Source organism: Gorilla gorilla, chromosome 6 (genome assembly GCF_029281585.2).
Source record: "Gorilla gorilla gorilla isolate KB3781 chromosome 6, NHGRI_mGorGor1-v2.1_pri, whole genome shotgun sequence".
NCBI classification, from domain to species: Eukaryota; Metazoa; Chordata; class Mammalia; order Primates; family Hominidae; genus Gorilla; species Gorilla gorilla.
The window spans coordinates 42188064-42215607 of record NC_073230.2 but is presented as its reverse complement, the minus strand read 5'-3'; the positions used below and the strand labels follow the sequence as shown (position 1 = coordinate 42215607).

At 36.0% G+C, this 27544-nt stretch overlaps 1 protein-coding gene across 2 annotated transcripts in view; it reads right to left on the bottom strand.

The window, feature by feature from the left end:
* Window positions 1–27544, bottom strand: part of NPSR1 (neuropeptide S receptor 1) — a 221313-nt gene that overhangs the window by 87405 nt on the left and 106364 nt on the right. For both annotated transcript variants that reach the window (XM_004045301.4, XM_004045300.5), the window contains exon 3: window positions 13491–13594. In XM_004045301.4, coding sequence (XP_004045349.2) covers window positions 13491–13594 — 104 coding nt within the window. The remainder of the gene's footprint in view (window positions 1–13490; window positions 13595–27544) is intronic.

The following is a 27544-nucleotide window of genomic DNA, read 5'->3' as shown; positions in this document are numbered from 1 at the left end:
GATTTTTTTTTAATTTCTGTAAAACATGCTGTTGGGATTTTGACAGGGAATGCATTGAATCTGTAGATAGCTTTGATTTATAGACACTTTAAAAGTATTAAGTCTGTATATTTATGAAAACAGGATGCGTTTCCAATTTTTGTCTTGTTTAATTTCTTTCATCAATATATTATAGTTTTTTTATGTATAAGTCTATCACCTACTTGGTTAACTTCATTTCTACGTATTTTATTCTTTTTGGAGTTATTGTAAATAGATTCTATTTTTTTTGGATAGTTCATTGTTAGTGTATAGAAACATTACTGACTTTGCATGTTGATTTTGTATCCTGCAACTATAGTAAATTCATTTGTTAGTTTTAACAGTTTTTTGGTGGTGTTTTGTGTTTTGTGTATATGTATTATATTATATATTTTATATATTATATATATTTTATGTAACATATAACATATATATTTTATATAATATATAACATATAACATATATATTTTATATAATATATAACATATAACATATATATTTTATATAATATATAACATATAACATATATATTTTATATAATATATAACATATATCATATATATTTTATATAATATATAACATATATCATATATATTTTATATAATATATAACATATATCATATATATTTTATATAATATATAACATATATCATATATTTTATATAATATATAACATATATCATATATTTTATATAATATATAACATATATCATATATTTTATATAATATATAACATATATATATTTTATATAATATATAACATATATATATTTTATATAATATATAACATATATATATTTTATATAATATATAACATATATATATTTTATATAATATATAACATATATATATTTTATATAATATATAACATATATATATTTTATATAATATATAACATATATATATTTTATATAATATATAACATATATATATTTTATATAATATATAACATATAACATATATATTTTATATAATATATAACATATAACATATATATTTTATATAACATATAACATATATATTTTATATAACATATAACATATATATTTTATATAACATATAACATATAACATATATATTTTATATAATATATAACATATAACATATATATTTTATATAATATATAACATATAACATATATATTTTATATAATATATAACATATAACATATATATTTTATATAATATATAACATATAACATATATATTTTATATAATATATAACATATAACATATATATTTTATATAATATATAACATATAACATATATATTTTATATAATATATAACATATATTATATATATTTTATATAATATATAACATATATTATATATATTTTATATAATATATAACATATATTATATATATTTTATATAATATATAACATATTACATATTATATATAAATTATATATAATATATATATGTAGGATAAGGTCATCTTCAAACAGAAAATTTAAGTTTGTCCTTTCTGATGTGAATGCCTTTCTTTTTTCTTTTCTTTTTTTCTTGCCTTACTTCTCTGGCTAGAACTTCCAGTACTATGTTGAATAGAAGTTGCAGTAGTGAGCATTCTTATCTTGTTCCTAATCTTAGAAGAAAAGCTTTTAGTTTACCACTGTTGACTGTGATGTTAGCAGTGGATTTGTCATATGTGGTCTTTATTTGTTGAAGCGCTTCTCTTCTGTACCTAATTTGTTGAGCATTTTTACTACAAAAAGGTATTGAATTTCGTCATGATCTTTTTCTGCATCTATTAAGATGATCATATGCCTTTTATCTTTCATTTTGTTAATGTGGCATGTCGCATTTATTAATTTGTGTATGTTAAACTATTGTTGCATTCCAGGAATAAATTACACTTAATCATGGTGAATAATATTTCAAATGTGCTATTGAAATATGTTTGCTAGTATTTTGTTGAGGATTTTTAAACCTATGTTCATCAGGGTTATTGCCCTGTAATTTTCTCATAGTATCTTGTCTGACTTTGTTATCAGAGTAATGCTGACTTTGTAACATGAGTTTGGAAGTAAACACTTTTTTCACTTCTTTGGGGGAAGACTTTGAGAAAGATTGCTATTAGTTCTTCTCTAAGTGTTTGGTAGAATTTTGCAGTGAAGCCATCTGATCCTGGTCTTTTCTTGGAATGGAAACATTTTATTACTGATTAATTGGTATTGGTGTGTTCAGATTTTCCATTCCTTCAATACTCAAAGTCTTGGTAGTTTTTGTGTATCTAGGAAATTATCCATTATCTCTAGGTTATCAATTTTTTTTTTTTTTCTCACTGCAACTTCCACCTCCTGGGTTCAAGCGATTCTCTTGCCTCAGCCTCCTGAGTAGTTGGGATTACAGGGGCCCGCCAACACACCTGGCTAATTTTTGTATCTTTAGTAGAGACGGGGTTTCTGCATGTTCGTCAGGCTGGTGTCAAACTCCTGACCTCAGGTGATCTGCCTGCCTCAGCCTCCCGAAGTGCTGGGATTACAGGCATGAGCCACTACGCCTGGCCGACATTTAGTTTTTCATAGTCGCCTGTTATGATGCTTTTTGTTTCTGTGGTATCAGTTGTAATGTCTCGGCTTTCATTTCTAATTTTATTTGAGTTTTCTTCTTTTTCCTAGTTATTCTAGCTAAAGGTTTGTCAATTTTATCTTTTCAAAAAACTAACTCTTCATTGATCTTTTCTATTATTTTTCTATTCTCCATTTGTTTTCTTTCTTCTCTAATTGTTATTATTTCTCCCTTTTTATGAAAGGGAAACACTGACTCTTCTTCTTCTTCTTCTAGTTACTTAAGTTGTAATATTAGGTTATTTATTTTAAATCTTTTGTTTGATGTAGGTATTTATTGGTATAAACTCCCCTCTTAGACCTGCTTTTGTTGCATCCCATAAGCTTTGTTATGATGTGTTTTCATTTTCATTTATCTTAAGATATTTTAAATTTTTGCTTTTAATTTCTTCTTTGACCTATTGATTGTTGAGGAGTCTGTTGTTTAATTTTCACGTTTGTAACATTTTTGAAATTCCTTCTGTTATTGATTACTAGTTTCATGTCATTGTTTTTGAAAAAATAATTTATATATTTCAATCTTAATTTTGTTGTGACTTGTTTTGTGGCTTACTCTATGATTATCCTGGAGAATGTTCCTTGGGTGCTTCAAAAGATTATATGTTCTGCTGCCACTAGGTGAAATGTTCTATATGTGTTTATTAGGTCCATTTGGTTTAAAGTGTAGTTTAAATCCAATCGTTCTTTACTGATTATCTGTCTAGATAATCTGTCTATTAAAAGTGGGATTTTGAAGACCTATGATTTTATTGCAGTCTATTTCTCTCTTCAGGTCTATTAATATTTGCTTTATATATTTACGTGATCCAGTGTAGGGTCCATATATATTTATAACTGTTATTTCTTCCTGATGAAATAATCCTTTTATTATTATACAATGACCTTATTTGCCCCGTTTTACTGTTATTGACTTAAAGTCTATTCTATGTGATGTAAGTGTAGCAACCCCTCATCTATTTTAGTTTCCACTTGCATGGAATATCTTTTTTCCATTTTTACTTTCAGTTATATGTGCCCTAAATTGACATTTTAATAATTGTATTCTGGCTATCATATATTTTTTTTCTGTCTTCCACTCTTTCTGCTTTGTGTATTTTTTTCCCTTTCTTCTATTTTTCCTGTCTTCTTCTGTGATTGATGCTTTTCTCTAGTGGTATGCTTTGATTCGTTACTTTTTATCTTTCATGTATCTACTACAGGTTTTGCTCTGTGGTTACCTTGAGACTTACAAAGGAATGTCTTATACTTATAACCAGCGATTTTAAAATGATAACTTAACTGTGATTACACACAAAAACTCTACACTTTTACTCTACCACCCTCATTTTAGTTTTTGATGTCACAATTTAAATTTTTTATATAGTATATCCCTTAACACACTACAAATATGCCTCATTTTGTCATGATTTACTTTATTGTTCTTCACAGATAGTGCATTTTTTTTACAAATTGAAGGTTTGTGGCAACCCCGTGTTGAGCAAGTCTGTCATTTTTCCAGCAGTATATGTATACTTCATGTCTGTGTCATATTTTGGTTATTTCGAGCTTTTTCATTATTGTTATTATTATGTCCATTAAGGCTATCTGTGATCGAGTGATGTTTGATGATACTATTGTAATTGTTTTGTGGTGCTGTAAATCGCATCCATATAAGGTGACAAACTTAACTGATAATGTTGTGTGCATACTGACAGCTCCACCAACTGGTTGTTCCTCCATCTGTCTCCCTCTCCTCAGCTGTTCCTGTTCTCTGAGACACAGTAATATTGAAATTAAGCCAATAAATAGCCCTGAAATTGTCTTTAGGTGTTCCAGTGATAGGAAGAGTCACACATGTCTCACTTTAAATCAAAAGCTAGAAATGACTTAGCTTAGGGAGAAAAAGCATGTCAGAAACCAAGATAGGCCAGAAGCTTAGTTTTGGGCCAGTTAGCCAAGTTGTGAATGTAAGGGAAACTTTCTTGAAGAAAAGTAAAATGACTACTTCAGTGAACACACAAATTACAAGAAAATGAAACAAGCTTACTGCTGATATGGAGAAAGTTTTAGTGGTCTGGATATACGATCAAACTAGTTGCAACATTAAGCCAAAGCCTAATCCGGAACAAGTTCTTAAACTCTCTTCACCTCTATGAAGGCTGAGATAGATGTGAAAGCTGCAGCAGAAAAGTTTGAAGCTAGCATAGTTTGTTTCATGAGGTTTAAGGATCGAAGTTGTCTCTGTAACATAAACATGCAAGGTAAAGCATCAAGTGATAATATAGAAGTTGCATTAAGTTATCCAGAATATTGAGGTTAGATAACTGATGAAGGTGGCTACAGTAAACGATAGTTTTTCAGTGGAAACAAACAGTAAAGTACTAGAAGAAGATGCCATCTAGCGCTTCTATAGCTAGAGAGGAGAAGTCAATGCCTGGTTTCAAAGCTTCAAAGGACATCATGATATTCTTTTTAACAGCTAATGCAGGTGGTGACTTTGAGTTGAAGCCAATGCTCATTGATCATTCTAAAGATCCTAGGGCCCTTAATAATTAGATTAATCTACTGTGCCTGTGCTCTATAAATAAAACAACAAAGCCTAAAGGGCAGCACATCTGTTCACAGCATGGTTTACTGAATATTTTAAGCTCCCCATTGATATCTACTGCTCAGAAAAAAAGATTCCCTTCCAAATATCACTGCTCATTGACAATGCACATTGTTACCCAAGAGCTTTGATGAAGATGAACAGAAAGATTAAACTTGTCTTCATTTCTGCTAACACAACATCCGTTTTGCATCCCATAGATCAAGGAGTAATTTTGACTTTCCAGTGTTATTATTTAAGAAATACATTTTGTAAGGCCATGGTTGCCATAGATAGTAATTCCTCTGCTGGATCAGGACAAGGGAAATTGAAAACCTTCCAGAAGGACTCACTACTTAGATGTCATTAAGAACATTCATGATTTATGGGAGAAGGTGAATGTATCAACATTTACAGGAGTGTAGAAGGTTGGTTCCAACTCTTATGAATGACTTTGATGGGTTCAAGATTTCACTGGAGAAAGGTACTGCAAAAGTGGTGGAAATAGCAAGAGAAATAGAATTAGAAGTGGAGTGTGTACATGTGACTGAATTGCTTCACTTTCTTAATAAAACTTGAATGGATGAGGAGTTGCTTATTATGGATGAGCAAAGAAAGTGATTTCTTGAAATGGAATCTACTCTTGGTGATAATGCTGTGAACATTGCTGAAATGACAACAAATAATTTAAACTAGTACATAAACATATTTGATAAAACAGTGGCAAGATTTGAGAGAATTGACTCCAATTTTGAAAGAAGTTCTACTCTGGGTAAAATGCTATCAAGCAGTATTGCATACTACAGATAATTTTTTATATGTAAGGAAAAGTCAATTGATGCAACAAACTTTATTGTTGTCTGATTTTAAGAAATTGCCACAGCCACCACAACCTTTGGCAACCACCACCCTGATAAGTCAGCAGTCATCAATGTCAAAGCAAGACCTTCCAACAGTAAAAAGGCCAATATTTGATGAAGGCTCAGATGATTGTTAATCTTTTTATTTTAGCCATTAAGTATTTTTAAATTAACATGTATGCTTTTTAGACATATTATCACACATTTAAAAGGCTACAGTAAAATGTAAACATAACTTTTATATGTACTGGGAAACAAAAATATTGTGATTAGCTTTATTGTGATATTTGCTTTATTTAGGCATTCTGGAATTGAACCCACAATATCTCTGAGGTATACCTCTATTGTAGCTATTATTATTTTTAATAGTTTTGTCTTTTAGCCTTTATCCTAATGATATCAGTGATTTACACACCACCATTGCATTATTAGAGTATTGTAAATGTACTTACTTTTAGCAGTGAGTGATATACTTTTATATATTTTCTTTCTTTTTTTATTATTATTATACTTTAAGTTTTAGGGTACATGTGCACAATGTGCAGGTTAGTTACATATGTATACATGTGCCATGCTGGTGTGCTGCACCCATTAACTCATCAGTTAGCATTAGGTATATCTCCTAATGCTATCCCTCCCCCCTCCCCCCACCCCACAACAGTCCCCAGAGTGTGATGTTCCCCTTCCTGTGTCCATGTGTTCTCATTGTTCAATTCCCATCTAAGAGTGAGAACTTGCGATGTTTGGCTTTTTGTCCTTGCGATAGTTTACTGAGAATGATGATTTCCAATTTCATCCATGTCCCTACAAAGGACATGAACTCATCCTTTTTTATGGCTGCATAGTATTCCATGGTGTATATGTGCCACATTTTCTTAATCCAGTCTACCATTGTTGGACATTTGGGTTGGTTCCAAGTCTTTGCTATTGTGAATAGTGCCGCAATAAACATATGTGTGCATGTGTCTTTATAGCAGCATGATTTATAGTCCTTTGGGTATATACCCAGTAATGGGATGGCTGGGTCAAATGGTATTTCTAGTTCTAGATCCCTGAGGAATTGCCACACTGACTTCCACAATGGTTGATCTAGTTTACAGTCCTGCCAACAGTGTAAAGGTGTTCCTATTTCTCCACATCCTCTCCAGCACCTGTTGTTTCCTGACTTTTTAATGATTGCCATTCTAACTGGTGTGAGATGGTATCTCATTGTGGTTTTGATTTGCATTTCTCTGACGGCCAGTGATGGTGAGCATTTTTTCTGAGGAACTGGTACCATTCCTTCTGAAACTATTCCAATCAATAGAAAAAGAGGGAATCCCCCCTAACTCATTTTATGAGGCCAGCATCATCCTGATACCAAAGCCTGGCAGAGACACAACAAAAAAAGAGAATTTTAGACCAATATCCTTGATGAACATTGATGCAAAAATCCTCAATAAAATACTGCCAAACCAAATCCAGCAGCACATCAAAAAGCTTATCCACCATGATCATGTGGGCTTCATCCCTGGCATGCAAGGCTGGTTCAATATATGCAAATCAATAAATGTAATCCAGCATATAAACAGAACCAAAGACAAAAACCACATGATTATCTCAATAGATGCAGAAAAGGCCTTTGACATAATTCAACAACCCTTCATGCTAAAAACTCTCAATAAATTAGGTATTGATGGGACGTATCTCAAAATAATAAGAGCTATCTATGACAAACCCACAGCCAATATCATACTGAATGGGAAAAAACTGGAAGCATTCCCTTTGAAAACCGGCACAAGACAGGGATGCCCTCTCTCACCACTCCTATTCAACAGTGTTGGAAGTTCTGGCCAGGGCAATTAGGCAGGAGAAGGAAATAAAGGGTATTCAATTAGGAAAAGAGGAAGTCAAATTGTCCCTGTTTGCAGATGACATGATTGTATATCTAGAAAACACCATTGTCTCAGCCCAAAATCACTTTTATGTATTTTCATGTCACTAATTAGCTTGCTCTTTTTTTTTTTCCTTTAGCTTGAAGAATTCTGTGTAGAATTTTTGGAAAATAGGTTTGGTGGTGATGAACTCTTTCAGCTTTTGTTTGTCTGGGGAAATCTTTCTCTCTACTTGATTCCTAAAGGACAGCTTTGTTGGGTAAATATTTTTGGTTGGCAGTTTGTTTTTCTTTCCTTACATATGTTCTTCTAGTCTCTCCTGTTCTGCAAGGTTTCTGCTGAGAAATTTTCTGCTAGCCTTGTTATAACTCTCTTACATGTGATTTGCCTCTTCTCTCTTGCTGTTATCAGGATTTTCTCTGTGTTTTTGATTTTCAACAGTTTGATTATAATATGTCTTGGTGTAGTCTTATTTTCATTAAATCTAATTAGAAACTTCTGACCTTCTTGTACACCTGGATATTTGTATCTTTCCCCAGATTTGCAAACTATTCTGCTATTGTTTCTTTAAATAATCTCTGTTTTTTTTTGTCTCTCTCATCTCCTTCTATAACTCCTATAACTTGTATGATATAGTTTGGCTATGTTCCTACCCAAATCTCATCTTGAATTTTAGTTCCCATAATCCCTACATTTCATGGGAGGGATTCAGTGGGAGGTAATTAAATCATGGAGGTGGTTTCCCCCATGGTATTCTCATGATAGTAAGTTCTCATGAGATCTGATGGTTTTATAAGGGGCTTCCCCTTTTGCTCAGTTCTCATTCTTCTCTCTCCTGCCACCTTGTGAAGGACATGTTTGCTTTCCCTTCCACCATGATTATAAGTTTCCTGAGGCCTCCCCAACCCTGTAGAACTGTGAGTCAACTAAAGCTCTTTCCCTTATATATTACCCAGTCTTGAATATGTTCTTATAGCAGTATGAGAATGGACTAATGCATTGCACATTTTCTCTTTTGATGCTGCCTCATAAATCTCTTAAGCTTTCTTCATCTTTTCTCATTCTTTTTTCTTTCTTCTTCTTTAGTTGTATATTTTCAAATAACCTGTTTTTCACTTCACAGATTCTTTGTCTATTTGATAATTTCTGCTGGATGCTGTCTAGTGCATTTATTATTTCATTTATTATGTTTTTTAGCTCCAGAATTTCTATTTAATTAAAAAATAATTTCAGTCTCTCTCTTAATTCTTTGTTTTAGTTGTACTGTTTTACTGATTTCATTGAATTGCTTCTCTGTAGTTTAAGTTCACTAAGCTTTCCTAAAAAAATTATTTTGATTTTTTTGGTCAGGCATTGCATATATCTCTATTTCACTGGGGCCAGATACTGTAAAATTACTATGTTCTTTTGATGATGTTATGTCTGTTTTTTTATGTTTATTTTTCCTTATGTTGATGTGTGTGCATTTGGTAAAGCAGTCAAATGCACACACATCAATATAAGGGAAAAATAAACATCAACAAAACCAAAAAGAATCACCTTCCAGATTTTATGAACTAGTTCACTATGGAAAGACCATACCCTATGAGGGAGGGTTTGTTGGGTGGGGTAGCATCAGTGATGGTGCAGATTTGTAGTCTCTGTGTAGCTTTTTCAGCTCAGGTCAGAGTTGATAAAGATCATAAGGATTCTCAGTGGCCAAAGCAGTGGATATTGGCAGTAGCAGCAAGAATTGATAGGGTCTTCAGTGGTGATGGCTGCTAAGGTTCTTCTCATCTTTCCCCCCACCAGGGAAACTGGAGCTGAGAAGATTTCTCTTGGTACTAGATCTGGCTTGTAGGGCCTCTCTTAGTGGCAGTATCACCAGTGTCTGATGGGTGACACTCATGGAGTAGCCATGAAACTGAGGTCTGATGCATGGGCTCACATGGAGAGATTATGGCTCTGGGATTAGAATGGTAATGACATTTGTGCTCAAGGTGCAGATGCCCCTTCTGCGGCATGGTATAGTATGTGAGGCATGAGTGCACATGCAAAGTAGTGTGGGAGCTGAGAACACAGTCTTTCAGTGGCTTCAGGGTTGGGGCAAGGTGTAGCTTTCTATGGCTGAGCTGTTGCCCAGGGCACAGGTGCCCCTGCTGTAATGTTGGTAATAGTATACATATAAATTAGTCAAGGAGACAAGAATGAGAGCACAGGTATGCACAGAATTATAATGGCTCTGAGGCCTGGGTGGGGCTAGCTCTCTATGGTGGTTAAGTCAGTGTCTGGAGTGTGGACACATGCAGGCAGAGTTTAACATTGGGGCTTGGAGTGTTAACTAGCTTACTATGGTGCTGGCTGTGGTGTTAAAAACATGGGTGAGCCCAGTGTAGTCAGACTATCAGTCTGGAGTGTGGGCATTCCCAGGGTGGCCATGGCTCCAGGGCTGGAGCTTACACATGGTTGGGAGAGGTGGTGACCCCATTCCCAAAGCAGCTTGACAGCAACTGCTTCTTGGGGGACAGGAGGAAGGTATAGCCACATCTCCCCCTCTGGGGTTCTCTTGCAGGAATGACTGTTGGTTACTCAGTGGGAAAAGATGCTAGTGTCTCCTGTGGAGCAGGCCACTAGAGACAATGTTGGTCCTTTCCGTGTCTAATACTGATAGCTTCCACCTTTCTTCTTTGTTCCTAGCCAAATCATGGCCTCTTAGGTGTGCCAATCACACCAGCAATTCTTTCTATGTGGTTATTCTCCATTTTTTCCTTCATGATGTTGCTGCATATTCTTTAATGGGCCCTTGAGTCCTCTCTGGGCTATTTTAGTTTGTGAATAGCTGTCTATACTTTGAATGCTTTGGAGGGATGAATATCTCCTACTCCATGATCTTGGTGATAGGTCCTAAACAGAGATTTTCTTACGTTCTAGAAACTATTAATTCCCCCATTCATTGCAGAGGAAGTCTGTGTGAATGTTGGAGCATGATTTTGACACTTAGCCAGGCAACTTACGATTCTGTCTTTGCCCTCACTTCCTGCTTGCACAAAGCCTCAAGGTCATTCACAGGTTACAGCTCAGTGCCTTCTCTATTTTTTCCTTAGGATGAGCATAGTCCTGGGCATATACCTGGTCTTCTAGATTTGTGGGAGTATGTCAGAGATTTTCAAATCCCCTATGGATATCTCATTACTCAGCTTATGTTCTTAAGCTTTGGTTAGTCTATTGTTTTCCCTATTATCCAATACCTTAGTCATAAGCAAAGTTAATCAATTGCCTGTAACTGTTTTGACGAATGCCCAGAGGAGAAAGGTTTTTCACAGTGGGTGAGTTCTGATTTAAGTAAAATAAAGACAGCCTTGCAAGTGGAGTCTTCCAGAGAACTGCCAGACATGTCAAATAATGGCAATTTCTTGGGAATTTGAAAGGGCTCTATCCCTGTTTTGCTTTCTACAGTGGCTGCCAGACAATTTGTTTTCACTATGAATGAGAGCTATTAATTTTTAAGGCTGTTACAGAGTTGGATACTGGGGGCTGAGAATAATGCAAGCCAAAGCACCACAAAGCTCATTTTTCTCACTGAGATTCAGCCATTTTCCTGAATAAATGCTCCCTGAGTAATTGCAAGTGTTTGGTTAATTTCCAGAGTTTTACAAAATTGATTCTGATATTTTTTGCCAATTTTCTTGCTTTCTTTATAGAAGAGAGAATTATCAGAATTTCTTTCTCTATCGTTTTCCCTATGTCAAAAGATATATTTTATATATAGTCTTAACATTTATTGTAGATACAGTTAGAAAAAATTTTACTGACATGAATATTTCTAAATCAAGAAGACATTTTAAAGTTAACAATTGGGAGAAACCATAGGTTATCAAATGCTTTGGAAAAATATGAAGATGGTGTGGTTGCCAACCTCCGACATGTCGAAAATAATCCTTACTTCCTAGTTTTGTGGTTCTTCTTTTCCCATACTGAATCCAAGTTGATTTGTACAACCAAAATAATCATATGAAAGTGATGGTGTATGACCTTTGAGACTAGTTCATAAATACGTTGCCACTTCCACCTTGGTCACTTGAATAGGTTATTCTTGGAAAAGCCAGCTACTATGTTGTGAGGACACTAAAATGTACCTATAGAGAGGCCCATGTGGAGAACTGAGTATTCCACTAAAGCCAGTACTAATTTACCACCTATGTGAGTGATCCATCTTGTCCAGTCCCAGCCAAGGGTTCTGATGACTACAGTACCACAAAGCATCTGACCGAACCTTTTGATAAGCCTTTATCCAGATCTGCCTAGCCAAGCTGTTCTGAATTCTTGACTAATAGAAACTGTGAGATAATAAATGTTTATTGTTTTAAGCCACCAAGTTTTGTCATAATTTGTGTCTCAGCAATTGATTGCTAATATAATAAGCAATTGAAAGCATTTATTTACAAGGAAGCAAATATCCTCAGAAAGAAACTGAAATATGTTTTTAAAAATTTCCCCTGAGAAAATACTAGCCGTACATAATAGTAAAGGCTCTTTCAGACATACCAAACTTTCAAGGTTATATTCAGAGCACAAAGGAAGATTGTAACTATTCCATATTCATTTTCTGAATATGGAATAACTTCATTACCATGACCTGAAAATAATAAAACCAATGAAAAAAATTATAATTTTACTTATGAATATATATACAAAGATCCTAAAAGAGTCTACTAACAAATGGAATCTAGCAGGATAAAGCTTTCTAGAAATGCATTATATATACATAAAGCTATAATAATTTAGACCTGAAGTACTAGCATCAGAATAAAAATATATTAATAAAAAATAATTTTAAGAACTCAGAAACAGCACATCAAACCTAATACCAGTTATGAAATAATCCATTCCTTCCAGACTTAGTTGAAGTGTCTAAATCTATATTATAAACATCTAATGCATATTAACAAGTATGTATATATGTCAATATGTATATGTGTAATATTTTAAATCAAATATACATATGATACATAAATTTGGCTTACAATGAAGCAGATTGACATTTGAAGCATCAATATCTTTAATCTAAAAATAGATCTTAGAAAAACTAAAAAAAAGCCTCTCAGTTATAAAATCATTCAAAAGGGAAAAGAGGAAATTTGAGAGGAAGAAATTCAAATGCCAATAGATACTTTAAAAAGTATAATTTAGGCAGTAATTCAATAGGTAATGGTTATGTTCTAACAAATTCCCCTTGGTTTACAAAAAAGAGCAGTAGCCAGCGTTGAGTTCATTTGAGAAGTGAAAGGTAAATATAATTAACAAACTTTTTGGAGATTATCCACAATATGCCAAAATCCTTGATATTGACCCAGACATTTTATTTGACATTTGAAATATGAATGCTTTACATCCTTAGCATTGCTCATTTGTGGCTCGTTTGTGTTTTCTTTATATAGATACTATTTTTAGCAAAGGAAATACATTAAAAATCAAATTTTCATTGCCCTTTTACCTAGGAGAAAGCGGGCAGTTTGACGCATAGGAATGCAAGGTTTTATATGATTTTCCTTAGATAAATCTAAAAGCTAACTCTGGTATCAGTTTGTCTCATCACATTTGGAAGGTGTGACATACCTGCAAATAGTGGACCACTCGGCAAACCAGGTCAGGTGCCATGAAGTCTCCAGTGAATCGCCAGATAATATCTGTCAAGATGTTGACCAGTCCTGTGAAAGAATCTAACAAAAACATACAAGTGCTTACATTCAGGGTTTATTTTTATTTTTATTTTTCAAATTTGCAGCTAAGCCACAATAGAAGTGAAATCCTGGGGAGGTTCATTTTTATTTTTTTTCCTTCCTGCTTTATCAGATGGCCACTGAGGAAATGCAAAGCAAGGTAGGAGTTCTTTGACTTATATTATTGAAGCTTCTTACCACTTAAATGTAACCACCTAGGAAGAATTTCAGTAATGACTGAAGAGGAATCATGCTAATCATAGAGTTGACTTTTTAAGTCACAGAACAGAAGTTTTCGGGCTATGTAGGTCTGTACTAAAGAAAGCACTGTGTGAGAATCAAGAGGACAAAACTGAGAAAAGCAAAATCGTTATCTTTGGAGAATACTTCAAAATTCCCCTTACTACACCCATTATTTTGCAAATTGGACCTCTTGCTTCTCCTTATGCCCAGTCTTAGTCCCCCTCCTCCCAGGTTTCTTTGCTTTCTTCTCCTTTCCACTTTCAACCTCTACACTTGGAAAACAGCAAGTGTATGATCTATCCATTTAATTAATGTACTTGGTTGAATTACAGAGGCACTAAGTAAGGCCAAGGTCAGGACATTTTTCCTCTTGTGGGCAGGTCATCTGTACTCAATTCTGTAGTTACAGATTGTACAAGCTGTGCAGATGTTTATAGCAGAAATGGCAAAATAGGCTATATGTCTAAAAACTGCCCCTCACCCCTCTATGACAGACATCACTAATTTATCACGTAATCCAGAATCTTTCTCAAAAGAGTGCTGCAGGCAAGGTTGCAGAATAGAAGTTTCCACTGATCGTTCCCTCTTCCTCCCTCAGCGAGGACACTAATTTAGCAACTATCTACACACAAAAAAAGTAGCTTTGTAAGCACCAAAAATCAGGTGAGCTCTCGTAGTGCTTGGTTTTAACTTCATATTGCTGAAAGAGGCACTGAAGAAGTAGAAAAAAAAAACAGTTTTAAATCTCTGACACCACCCCTCTCCCATCCCCCAGCAATGGCAGCAGGGTGTGGAGAGCATTCCTAGGTGCCAGGGGAGAAAAGCACAGCAATTGTGAGGCATTGAACTTAGTGCTGTCCTATTACAGCATAAAAGAAAACTGGGCCAAACTCAGCTGATGCCTCACCCCATGGAGACAGCATTTATATTAGCTCTAGCCAAAAGGAAATCACCAATCCTGGTGGTCAGAACTTGAGTTCCCACAAGCCTTACCACTGCAAGCTAAAGTGCTCTAGGGCTCTAAATACACTTGAAAGTCAGTCTAGGCCACAAGGAGTGCAACTTTCAAGCAAGTTCTAGTTCTGAACTGGGCCCAGAGCCAGTACATTGGGGAGGCACATGGCCTACTGAGATACCAGCTTGGGTGGCTAAGGGAGTTCTGGCACTACCCCTCCCCTAACCCCGGGCTGCAATTCTCACAGCTCCAAAAGAGGTCTCTTTCTTCCACTTAAGGAAAGGAGAAGAAGGAGAAGGAAGGAGTAGGAAGGATTTTGTCTTACATCTTGGATACCAGCACAGTCACAAAAGGAGAGGGCACTAGTCAGCTCTGAGAGGCCCCCTTTCCAAGCTCTAGCTCCTGGATGGCATTTCTAGACATGCCCTAGGCCAGAAGGGAAACTACTGCCTTGAAGGGAAGGACATAGTCCTGGCAACATTCATCACCTGCTAGCTAAAGAGTCCTTGGGCTCAGAATAACCAGCAGCAATACCCAGGTACATTGAAGACTTTGGATGAGACTCTGAGACTTGCCAATCAAAAGTCACCAAGTGGCTGAACGGATTGAAAAAAAAAAAGGGATTCAATGATCTGCTGCTTACAAGAAAAACACTTCACCAATAAAGACACAAGGCACATGTAGGTGGAAAATAAAGGGATGGGAAAAGATATTCCATGTCAATGGAAACCACAAAAGAGCAGGGCTAGTTATGCTTATATCAGGCAAAATAGATTTCAAGACAAAAACTATAGGAAGAGATAAAGAAGGTTACTATATAGTGAAAAAGGGGTCAATTCAGCAAGAGAATATAACAATTGTAAATATATATGCACCCAACACTGGAACACCCAGACATATAAATTAAATATTGTTAGAGCTAAAGAGAGATATAGACCCCATACAATAATAGCTAGAGACTTCAACACCACAATTTCACCATTGGACAGATCTTCCAGACAGAAAATTGGTAAAGAAACACGAGAGTTAATCTGCGCTATAGCCCAAACAACAGCTGTAGAATACACATTATTTTCCACAGCACATGGGTCATTCTCAAGAGTAGACTACATGTTAAATCACTAAAAAGCCTGAAAACATTAAAACAAAATAATATAATATGAAGCATCATCTCTGACCATAATGGAATAAAACTAGAAATCAATAACAAGAGGAATTTTGGAAACTATACAAATACATGGAAATCAAACCATATGCTCCTGAATGACTAGTGGGTCAATGAAGAAATTAAGAAGAAAATTTAAAAATTTCTTGAAACAAATGATAATAGAAACACAACATACCAAAATCTATGGGAACAGCAAAATCACTAAGAGGGAAGTTTATAGCTATTAGTCCTTCATTGAAAAAGAAGATAAACTTTAAATAAACAACTTAATGATGCATCTTAAAGAACTAGAAAAGGAAGAGCATAACAAACTCAAAATTAGTAGCAGAAAATAAATAATAAATATCAGAGCAGAAATAAATGAAATTGAGATGAAGAAAACAATTCAAAATATCAATGAAACAAAATGTTGGATTTTTGAAATGTCATGCAAAATTGACAAACCTTTAGCCAGACTAATAAAGAAGAGAGAAGACTCAAATAAATAAATTGTAAATAAATTGGAAATTACAGAAGAAAGGAACAAATTCCTAGATGCATACAATGTACCAAGATTGAACTATGACCAATAACAAATAACAAGATCTTATAATAAAATGTCTTCCAATAAAGTTCAGGAACTGATGGCTTCTCTGCTGAATTATACCAAACATTTAATGAAGAACTAATATCATCTTACTCAAACTATTCTGAAAAATAGAGGAGGAAGGAATACTTCCAAACGCATTGTACGAGGCCAATATTATCCTGATACCAAAACCAGACAAAGACACATCCAAAAAAATCAGAGTCTGTATTCACATGAAACAGACAATAATATTCATTTTCTGCTTTGCCCATGGCTATGTTACCTCTTCAAACATCTGTCATAATAAGGTCTGAAGAGACATGGACCATCTGAACATTCTGTAGAATATCACATTGATCCATTTACATCAAAGATGTCATTAAGAGTCAAAAAGAAGTGTCTAATACATTAGAGGCATTGGTAGGACACATACACTCTGGAGGGTGAGAGACAAACCCTGTGAAAATTCAGGAACATGCCACATCGGTAAATTTTTTAGTGGTCCAGTAGTGAAAGTCTGCTAGAATACCACTCCCACCACTGCATTTTCAAGTAAAAGTTAAGTTGCTGTATCTTACATTCTCAATCTCAATAAATAGAGCAAGATACCTGGTAGGCCTCTTCGTGTTTTGGAGGCAACACATTCCACATCTAGGAATATTTTTGGTCCCATATACTGAACTACATAGAAGTCTCACAGCTTTGAGTGGGCCTGGAGCAAGAAAGCAAGAAAGGGCTCTGCAGCATGTATGGGCTGCAGTATAAGCAACCCTACTACTTGGGGCATATGATCTGGCTGACCCCATGGTGCTGAATGTGTTAGTGGGGAAAGATACAGTTTGGAGTTGATGGATGCCCAAGTGAAAGAATCAGAATGCAGGCCCCTAGGGCTCTGAAGCAATGCCATCCATTTTCAGTATAAAGTTATACACCTATTGAGAAACCCTTCCTAGAATGTTGCTGAGCCTTGGTCAAGATGGAACAGCTGATAATGGGGCACCAAATGTATTTGGAACTGACCATTATGAGCTAGATTATTGCCAATGCACTAAGTCATACACTCAGACGTGTCCCACAGCCTTCTATTGGAAAATGGAAATGGCACATCTGGGATCAAATCCATATGGGACTAGATTGGCATGAAGAGGCTGCATGAGCAAGTAGCACAGATGCCTCCATGTCACCCACCAGGGTTGTACCAGTGCCCTTGCATAGCTCACACTTATGGCTATATGGGGGTTCTCTATGACTAGCTGAAAGGGAGGTAAAAGGCCAATCCTGGATGACAATGGGTTAGTTCCTTAAGTAGCTGTAAAGCAAAAATAGATGGTCACTGAAGTACAGCTGAATTATGGGGTAGCCTTGGAAGACAGTGGAGAAGGAAGGTCTTCCCAATGAATGAAGCTGCAAGCAATGAATATGGTTATCTATTCGTGTGGAAGAAAAATTGGCCTAAGGTGTGAATATATGTATAGGTTTCTGCACAGTAGCCAATAGTCTAGCTGTGTGGACAGGGACCTGAATGAAAGGGACTTGGAGATTGGAAACAAGAGTCTGAGACAGAGACATGTGGTTGGGACTATCGGAGTGGGCACAATGTGTGAAGATTTTTGTGTGATGTGTTTAACACTAATTGGAAAGCATCAAGTACACAAGAAGCACTGAAAAAACGAATAGACAAGATAACTTGTCCAGTTGACATTATCCAGGCTTTGTCATTGGATTAAGTACTGGCATGATGGGCACATGAACAGAGTGGCCACAGTGGCAGAGAGCAAGACTACTCACTAGCCAGTACAATGGACTACCAATTATCCTGGCAAATCTAGCTACTGCTGATTTTGAATGTCCAACTTGCTAACAAGAGAGACCAGCAAGGAGCCCTCAATAGGTTACTAGGTCTTCAGGAGATTCGACTGGTTGATTTGTGGCAAGTTGACTACATTGGGTCCCCTCTGTCCTGCATCAGCCAGCTGTCCATCCTTCCAATGATGCACTTATTCTGGGTATAAGCTTTCCTTTCCTGATCTCTGAGTCATAGTCAACACAGCTAACTATTATCTGGGGGCTTTTAGATTACCAAACAAGAATGGAAATCCACACAACATAGTATGTGATCAGGGGACCCACTTAATTGTGAAGGGGGTGTAGGATAGCTCATGATCCTAGAACCTACTGTTTGTATTACATACTACACCAGACAGAAGTAGCTGTACTTTTAGAGCCCTAGAATGAACTACTGAAGGAACATATGAAGTGCCACTTAAAGGTAATGCTCTGAAAGGTTAGGGTCCCATCCTTTAAAGTGCGGCATATGTGTTAAATCAGAGCCCACTTCATGGTGTTGGGTCCCTAACAGGAAGTATACATAGGTCTTAGAATCAAGGGGTAGAGGAAGAAATGGCCTAAGTTAACATCACTCCCATTGACCCACTGAAGGGCTTTGCACTTCTTCATCTGCACCTCTGTGCTCTTCAAGTTCCATTGACCCACTGAAGGGCTTTGCACTTCTTCATCTGCACCTCTGTGCTCTTCATGTTCCATTGACCCACTGAAGGGCTTTGCACTTCTTCATCTGCACCTCTGTGCTCTTCATGTTCCATTGACCCACTGAAGGGCTTTGCACTTCTTCATCTGCACCTCTGTGCTCTTCAAGTTGGAGGTCCTGGTCACCAAAGGAAGTGTACTTCTGCCAGGGAACATAGCAAAGGTACCATTGAACTAAAAGCTATGGCTGCCACCAGGGCACTTTGGACTCTTTGTGTCTAGGGACTAGCAGGCAAGAAGAGGAGTCACCATCTTGGCAAGAGTGATTGGTAGTGACTAGCAGATGGAGGTAGAGCTGTTTTTACACAATGAGAAAGGCAGGCATATGGGGAGAACACAGGCAATTTACTTGTAACTGTCAAGTTGTGATTGATGGCAGACAATTAGTGGATGGGGCCAGGGATGTTAAGCATCTTCAGCAGGCCCCCAACACAGGGTTGTTCAGATTATTTATGCTCTAGGGTGCCCTGCCCCTGCTGTTGTGGAAGGGTGAATGGGGGCTGAAATTGAGTCTTCATTATTGTCATGCAGACATACATCCTGGTTGTACAAAGACAAGGCAAGTATTGACTCTTTTCTGTACTACCCATGGGCTGTACCCTAGTATTAAATTATCCAGCTCAGAATCCCAATCATGCCTCTGTTGAGAAACACCATTAGGCTTTATGAGAGATTTGTGGTTTCTGTGCGATTCTAGTCAGACAGAGAACTGGGCAGAACTCTGCTCAGAAATAGAGTATGCACTTGGCTGGGTTCAGGCTCTTAGAAAATCAAACAGCTGAACAACAAAAGAAACTGCAACTTTGGGGATTAATCTAGGATACTCATAATTTCATTTCCAATAGTTTATTTTTATTGCTATGTTTCTGCTAAAGAGCAATAGTAAAAATGGAAAGTCACACTGTCATTTGGTTAATTGCTTTCTGAATATTGGAAAATGAGGTTTATTAATGTTAGAACAGAAGGAGCTCAGGGTATGGCATGCAGCAAGGGCTGAGCACATGCTTGAATGAATTGCCATTGTGGTTTGAAAAGGCTTTAAGAAAAACAAAACAAAATAAAACTTTTTATTTTGAAATAATTAGAGACTCACAAGAAGTTACAATAAATGGTACAGAAAGGTTTCATGTGCCTACCACACAGCATCCCCCAATGGTGACATCTTACATAACTCTAGGTAGACTTCATGGTTTAAAAGAGAATTACTACCCTTAACCTGACTTCTCTAGAACACAGAACATGATTGTGAGGGGTTATTAAGAGGTTGTTATATCCTTGGCAAGGTTCTAAGTAGTTAGAATCATTAACTTATTTAATCTCTCAACAAACTGAGATAAAATCTCCATTTTATAGATGAACAAAACAAGAAAGGTTAGAACATTTTAAGATTTCAGAGGAAGTTAGAGGTGAAGCTAGGCTTTAACCCATACTATAGAAGTCAGTGTTTGACTGCCTTCAACACTGCCTTTTATTGTTTTCATTTATTTCTTTTTAGATTGATGTTGTGTCTTTTCTTCTTTATTCCCTAGACTAATGTGCAGACATGAGTCCCTGTCTTCTTCTCATCCCCTCATTCCCTTCTTTGGTTGCCCTTTTTATCTTTTGGCCCCTTCTACTTATAGGGCTATTCCACCCACAGAAGTTGCTTTTACTCCTTTAGAAAACTAGGGAGATAAATCTCCCCTTTGTGCATCTTTTTTGGTGGGGAAGTGGTACAGGGTATTGCTGTCACTCAGGCTGGAGTGCAGTGGTGTGATCATGGCTTACTGCAGCCTCAACTTCCCAGGATCAAGTGATCCTCTTACCTCAGCCTCCTGAGTAGTTGGGAACAGTACGTGACACCACACCTAGCTAACTTTTACTTTTTAAAAATTTTCATAGAGACGGGATCTCACTATGTTGCCCAGGCTGGTCTTGAACTCCCAGGCTCAAGTGATCCACTCACTTCAACCTCTCAAATTGCTAGGATTACAGGTATGAGCCACTGCATCTCGCCCTTTCTGCATCTTCACTGTTAACAGAATAAAGCTGAGTCCCACAGCTTAGAATAAAAGCCTTCCACTATTTGGCTTTGCCTACTGCTACAGTTTGAATGTGTGCCCAAGAATTGGTGTGTCGGAAACTTAATTCCCAATGTGACAGTGGGGCCTAACGGGAAGCATTTAGGTTGAGCCCTCATGAATAGATTAATGCCATTATAAAAAGTGAATGGGCTCATCCTCTTTCTCCCTTTGGCCTTCTGCCACGTGAGGATCTAGGCAGCATGCAAGGCCCCGTCTTGGAAGAGAATGACCTAACCAGACACTGAACTTTCTGGCACCTGGACCTTAGACTTCCCAGCCTCCAGAACTGTGTCCTAATAAATTTCTGTTTATAAATTATACAGTCTGTGGCATTCCATCACAGCAGCACAAAACAAACGAATACAACTACCTCTTGTCAGGTCCCCATGTGGCATTTCAATGTTGAACACCATATTGATCATACATCTGTGCATCTAGATAGGCGTTCCCTCTGCTTGGAATACCCTCCCTCCATTTTCCAGCCTATTGAATTCCTATTTTTCTTTCAACACCTAGCTAATATGTCCCATGCTCCAGAAGCTTTCCTTGACCATTCACATGGTATAGTTCACCATACAAGGTTATGTGACCCTCTGAGTCTTTCGCCTGTCTGTATTTGCTTTTTATTTTTCTATAGTTAACAAAAAAAGCATTGTCAAGCACTTGGGATCTATAATCCAAAGTGTCAAAAGCTTGGAGAGGAAAAATCCTATGACTGTTCTAAGCTATAAGAGAAGTCCTTACTGAGAAGGTCAGATGTGAGCAGTCATTGAGAGCTGTGGGTTGTGATTGATCAAATAGGAATGTCATGAAGATTTTCAAGGCACAAATGGACTGGATGAATGAACGGAATGGACTTGGGAGTTACTTGGATATTCTCTTTTGTCTTACTGATTCCTTAATTTTAAAAAACGGAAAGATTATTTTGTTTCTCTAGACCTAAGTGGTTATGTAAATAACAATAATCTATTCTGTTAGAATCTATTTTTCCCCTGGAGCTCAATCTTAAATAAGCCTATTTCTGAAAGTAGACTATCATTGGAACTCTGCCACCGCATTTGTTAGTTGCTATTAAGCAAATGATGTTCAATGCTGATCAGTAAAAAGCTATTTAGTTACCTAAGTAATTGAGCGCATTGCAGATAAACTGCTCCTAAATGATAATTAACAAGACCTTGGGAACAAAGGGTACACTTTAAAGCCTTAATCACCTCCATGTATTACTCTTGCTTTTAAAAATTTGTGCTGTGAAAGATCTTAGGAAATTTTAATACTCAGAAAAGCCGAAGTAGAGTTACAACAGGCTTTATTGTCCTTTGAAGGTTTCTTGTAAACATGAATGGGGTTCCAGTTGGAGCACAAAAGCAGGTGGACAGGGAAGAAGTCAAGAATGAGGCAATAGCTGAGCTTTTCAGTGAGGATTGGTCAGGTGAGAAAGGTATGCAGAATATTGATTCTAGGCACATATAACAGCATGAACAAAGTTATGGAGATGAGAAACTACTTGGCTTGTGTATATTAAACATCTGTTTGTTGTTGCTGAAGCCTAAATAGGAGCTAGGAAGTGGCAAAAATGGGTCTGCAGAAACAAGAAGAATCCAGACTTCTGGGTCTCACATGCCAATTAAAAGAGGTTGTATTTTTTTTAATACTGTGAGAGTTGTTGAATGTTTATGTCTCCAAACATGTATTATAAATAGATTTCTTTATTTGCTGTGGTGATGATCAATTTGTTAGGTCCAATACTGGAATTACCATTTAATTAGGAAACTATGCAGAAGTTCAAGGAAGAAATGTATGTTAAATAACTGTAGGAATGTAGAGAGGATGTACATTGTGAAGCCTAGGACAACATTAAAAGAAATAGAAAAAGAGGCATAATTAATAAGCCAATAGTGGAGACAAAATGAAATCATAAAAAGCTCAATTAATCCAGGCTGAAATAGAAGGAAAAAAGGAAGAAAAATATAGATGGAACAAATAAAAGCAAGAAACCAGTGGTAGATTTCAATCCAAACACATCAATAATAACATTACATGTAAATTGCCTGAAACCCCAGTTAAAATCCAAACTCATTAACTTTTCATATTAATGATCCTATCCTCCTCTCTCCTCAGACTCACTTGATAGCACCACTATCTGCTAGGGACACCCAAGCCAGGAACCCATAATACATAGTAGACTCTTCCCTCTACCTCACATTCAGAACATCTCAATACTCAGTCACCAAATCCTCCTTATTTTACCTTATTAAGTAGATCTCAAATTTGAATCCTCTCTGTATTCTTACTATTATTTGGCATACTCTAGGTACTGATGATTTCTTTCTTGAACTTCCGCAGTTTCCTAACTAATCTAAATGGTAATTCCAGTGCTGGACCTGCCAAATTGATCTTCCCTGCAGCAAGTAAAGACTGAGTATTAGATGTTTTATATAATATTATACAAATTCTTACATATTGTGAAGACTTAGACATTCAAATTCCTCATAAACTTTGTGCTATTGTTATCAGACATTTAAATTTTACATGGGTTATAAATCTCACTGCTACAATTTTTCTTCAAGTAGTCAATTACATTTTAGAGTCATTTAACATTAAGAAAAATGTGGTTTTTAATATTAATCTTTATTTTTACTATTTTCAGAGTTCTTCACATCTCTGTGTAGATAAAATTTCTGGTCTGGTTTCACATTCCTTCTGTCAGAAGAACTTTCTTTAATGTTTCTTAAAGTACAGGTCTGCTGGTAAGGAATTCTCCCATTACAAAAATTTTGAATAGTCTTTATTGTATCTTCATTTTAAACAGGTATTTTTGCTAGATGTAGAATTCTGGGTGATAGTTGTCCCCCCAGCTGGCTTTGAAGATATGTTTTATCATCTGGCTTTAATTGCTTCAGACAAGAAGTCAGCTATAATTCTTGTCTTTACCTCTTTATATTAATTTAATTTTTAAAATGACAAAATAAGTGTACATATTCATGGGGCTACATGGTGATGTCTCAGTACATATAGTTATCAAGAGTATAACTGGCATATCTATCATCTCTAGCATTTATCTTTTTTTGTGAGGATCATTCAATATTCTTTTAGTTATTTGAAACCATATATTATTGTTAACTATAGTAAGTCTACAGTAATATGGAACACTAGAACTTATTCTAGTTCTATCTAGCTGTAATTTTGTATTCTTTAAGAATTTATCTGATTTAATATGTTCATATATTTTCCACTGTCTTCCTTCAATTTCCTCTTTACCTTTATTTGGTACTTTGGATAAGTTATAGCTAGCTTTTTAAAATTTATTCTGCTTCAGGTTATTTAAGAATTTTGGATCTATGATTTGATGCTTTCATTATTTTTGGAGAATTCTAGCTCATTCAGAGATTTCTTTTGCCCATTCTCTCTTCTCCTTCTGTAACTTCAATGACATATATTTTAGACTATTTGATATTGTCCCATCATTTTTAAATACTTTGTTCTCCTCATCTACTTTCTTTGTCCTTTTCTTACTGATTTTCACTTTGGGCAATTTTTATTGATCTATCTTCAGATTACCTAATTCTTCCTCTGGCTGTGTAAAGTCTACGATTCCTAGAATTAAATCTGTGAATTACTATTGTGATTTATTTCCCCCACACATTTCTACTTGAATCTTGCTTATAGTTTTTATCTTTCTGTGAAATCACTCAACTGTTCATCTATGTTGTCCACTTTTTTCCCCTGGAAACTTTAACCTATTAATCATGGTTATTTAGTAGGGAGAATGTTTTAAAGTGTTTATTTTGAAATCATTTAAGACCCATATTAAAGTTGCAAAAATAAGACAGAAGTTTCCCATGTACGCTCTACCTGGTCAATATCAGTATAATGATGAAAACCAGGAAGTTGACATTGGTATAATACTGTTAACTAAACTATAAAATTATTTGCACATCACCAATTTTTACAAGCATTTCATATATCAATGAAATTTAATCTCACATACATATAAGGTCATGTCACTAACACCACAGTCGGGATAGAGAACAGTTCTACAACTGTCGAGAAATTCCCTTGTGCTATCCCTTTTTATAGCCACACTCCCTACCCACCCATTTCCTAGCAAACACTAATGTGTTCTTTATCATTATAGTTTTGTGATTTTAAGAATCTTATGTAAATGGAATTATAAAATATGCAACCTTTAAAAATTAGCTTTAAAAAGTTCATCATAGGCCGGGCGCGGTGGCTCACGCCTGTAATCCCAGCACTTTGGGAGGCCGAGGCGGGTGGATCACGAGGTCAGGAGATCGAGACCATCCTGGCTAACACAGTGAAACCCCGTCTCTACTAAAAATACAAAAAAATTAGCCGGGCGTGGTGGCGGGCGCCTGTAATCCCAGCTACTCGGGAGGCTGAGGCAGGAGAATGGCATGAACCCAGGAGGTGGAGCTTGCAGTGAGCTGAGGTTGCGCCACTGCACTCCAGCCTGGGCAACAGAGCAAGACTCCATCTCAAAAAAAAAAAAAATTAATCATAATGCCTTTGAAATTATTCTAAGGTGTGTGTATCATTTGTTTGTTCTTATTGCCGAATAGTTTTAAATTGTATAAATGTATTACAATATGTTTATTCACTCACTGAAATATGTTTGGGTTATTTTCAGTTTTTTGTTATTTCAAACAAGACTGATATAAACATTCATGTACAGGTTTTTGTGTGAATATAAATTTTCATTTCTCTAGGACAAATACTCAGAAGTGGAATTGTTGGGCCACAGAGTAAGTAAAGATATGTTTAGCTTCATAAAAAACTGCCCAGCAGTTTTCCAATGTTGCTGCACCACTGTGTACTCCCACCAACAATGTATGAGAGAGACTGTGGTTCCACACACTTTCTAGCACTCAGGACTGTCAGTGTGTTTTCTTTTAGTTGTTCTACTAGATATGTAGTGATATTTCATCATGGCTTTATTTTTCATTTCTCTAATGACTGATCATGTTGAATATCTTTTTATTTTCAATTTGTTCATTTTTCTTTTCTTTTTTTAGAAATGATTTCAACTTTAATTTAGATTCAGGGGGTTCATGTGCAGGCTTATTACATGGGTATATTGTGTGGTGCTGAGATTTGGGGTACGATTGATCCCATTACACAGGTACTGAGCATAGTGCCCAATAGCTGGATTTTCATCCCTTGCTCTAGTTCTTCCTTTTCCCCTCTACTGTTGCCATCTTTATGTCCATGTGTATCCAAGGTTTAACTCCCACTTATAAATGAGAACATGTGGCATTTGGTTTTCTGTTTCTGCATTAATTCACTTAGGATAATGGCCTCCAGATGCATCCATGTTGCTGTAAAGACATGATTTCATTCTTTTCTATGACTGCATAGTATTCCATTTTTTTATCCAATCCATTGATTGGCATTTAGGTTGATTCCATGTCTTTGGTATTGTGAATATACATAGTGCTATGATGAATATATGAGTGCATGCGTCCTTTTGGGGGAACAGTTTGCTTCTGTTTGGGTATATGCCCAGTAATGGGATTGCTAATTCCAATGGTAGTTAAGTTTTTTGAGAACTCTCCAGACTGCTTCCAACAGTGGAAGAACTAATTTACATTTCCATTAATAGTCTATAAACTGTTGAACACTTTTAAAGGTGCTTCTTTGCCATCCATATATCCTCTTTCATGAAGTATTTTTAATATATTTTTCTTATTGTAATTATTTTATTTAAAGTCCATGTCTAATAGCTCCAACATTGGAGTCATGTCTCTGTTTGGTTCTGTTGATTGCTTTGGCTGTTAACAGTGGGTTGCATTTTCTTTTTGAGTCTCATACATTTTGATTAAATGGCAAACATTTTGTGTAGAGTATATCAAATATTGAGATACATAGTATTTATGCATGGAAATGGGCACACTTCTTTAAGGTTGTTAGAGTGGGGTGTTAAATCAATCTGCTTAGGAGTCTAGCTAGACTTGAGTTTTGTTGTTAGTAGGGTCATCCTCAGCCTCCTATGGGCTTCAAATTTTTCTTTGGATTTTCTATTAGCATAGTAGCTGAGATGCTGAAGGGTTTTAATGCCCCACTCTCTGCTTTCAGCTGTGCCTGTTTTGCTGTAATACTGCTACTGCTTGTTACTCAATGCTTGCTACTGGTGGTTTTAGGGCTTCTCTTTTGTCTCAGTTCAGCCACAGACCCACATAGGCCAGTGTGCCTGGGCCTTAGGGGTGGGGTGTTCTCAGTGTTCCAATTCCTCCTCCCCATGAAAATCAAACTCCTGCCTTGTATCTGTGATGGGTGTTGCATATGAGAGAATTTCATGTCCTTCCCTAGAAGTAGGAGACTTCCAATGGTACTGGTGTTGCCATTTCTGGCCTCTGTCCCCAAGGGATAGGGTTTTCTCAGTCATTTA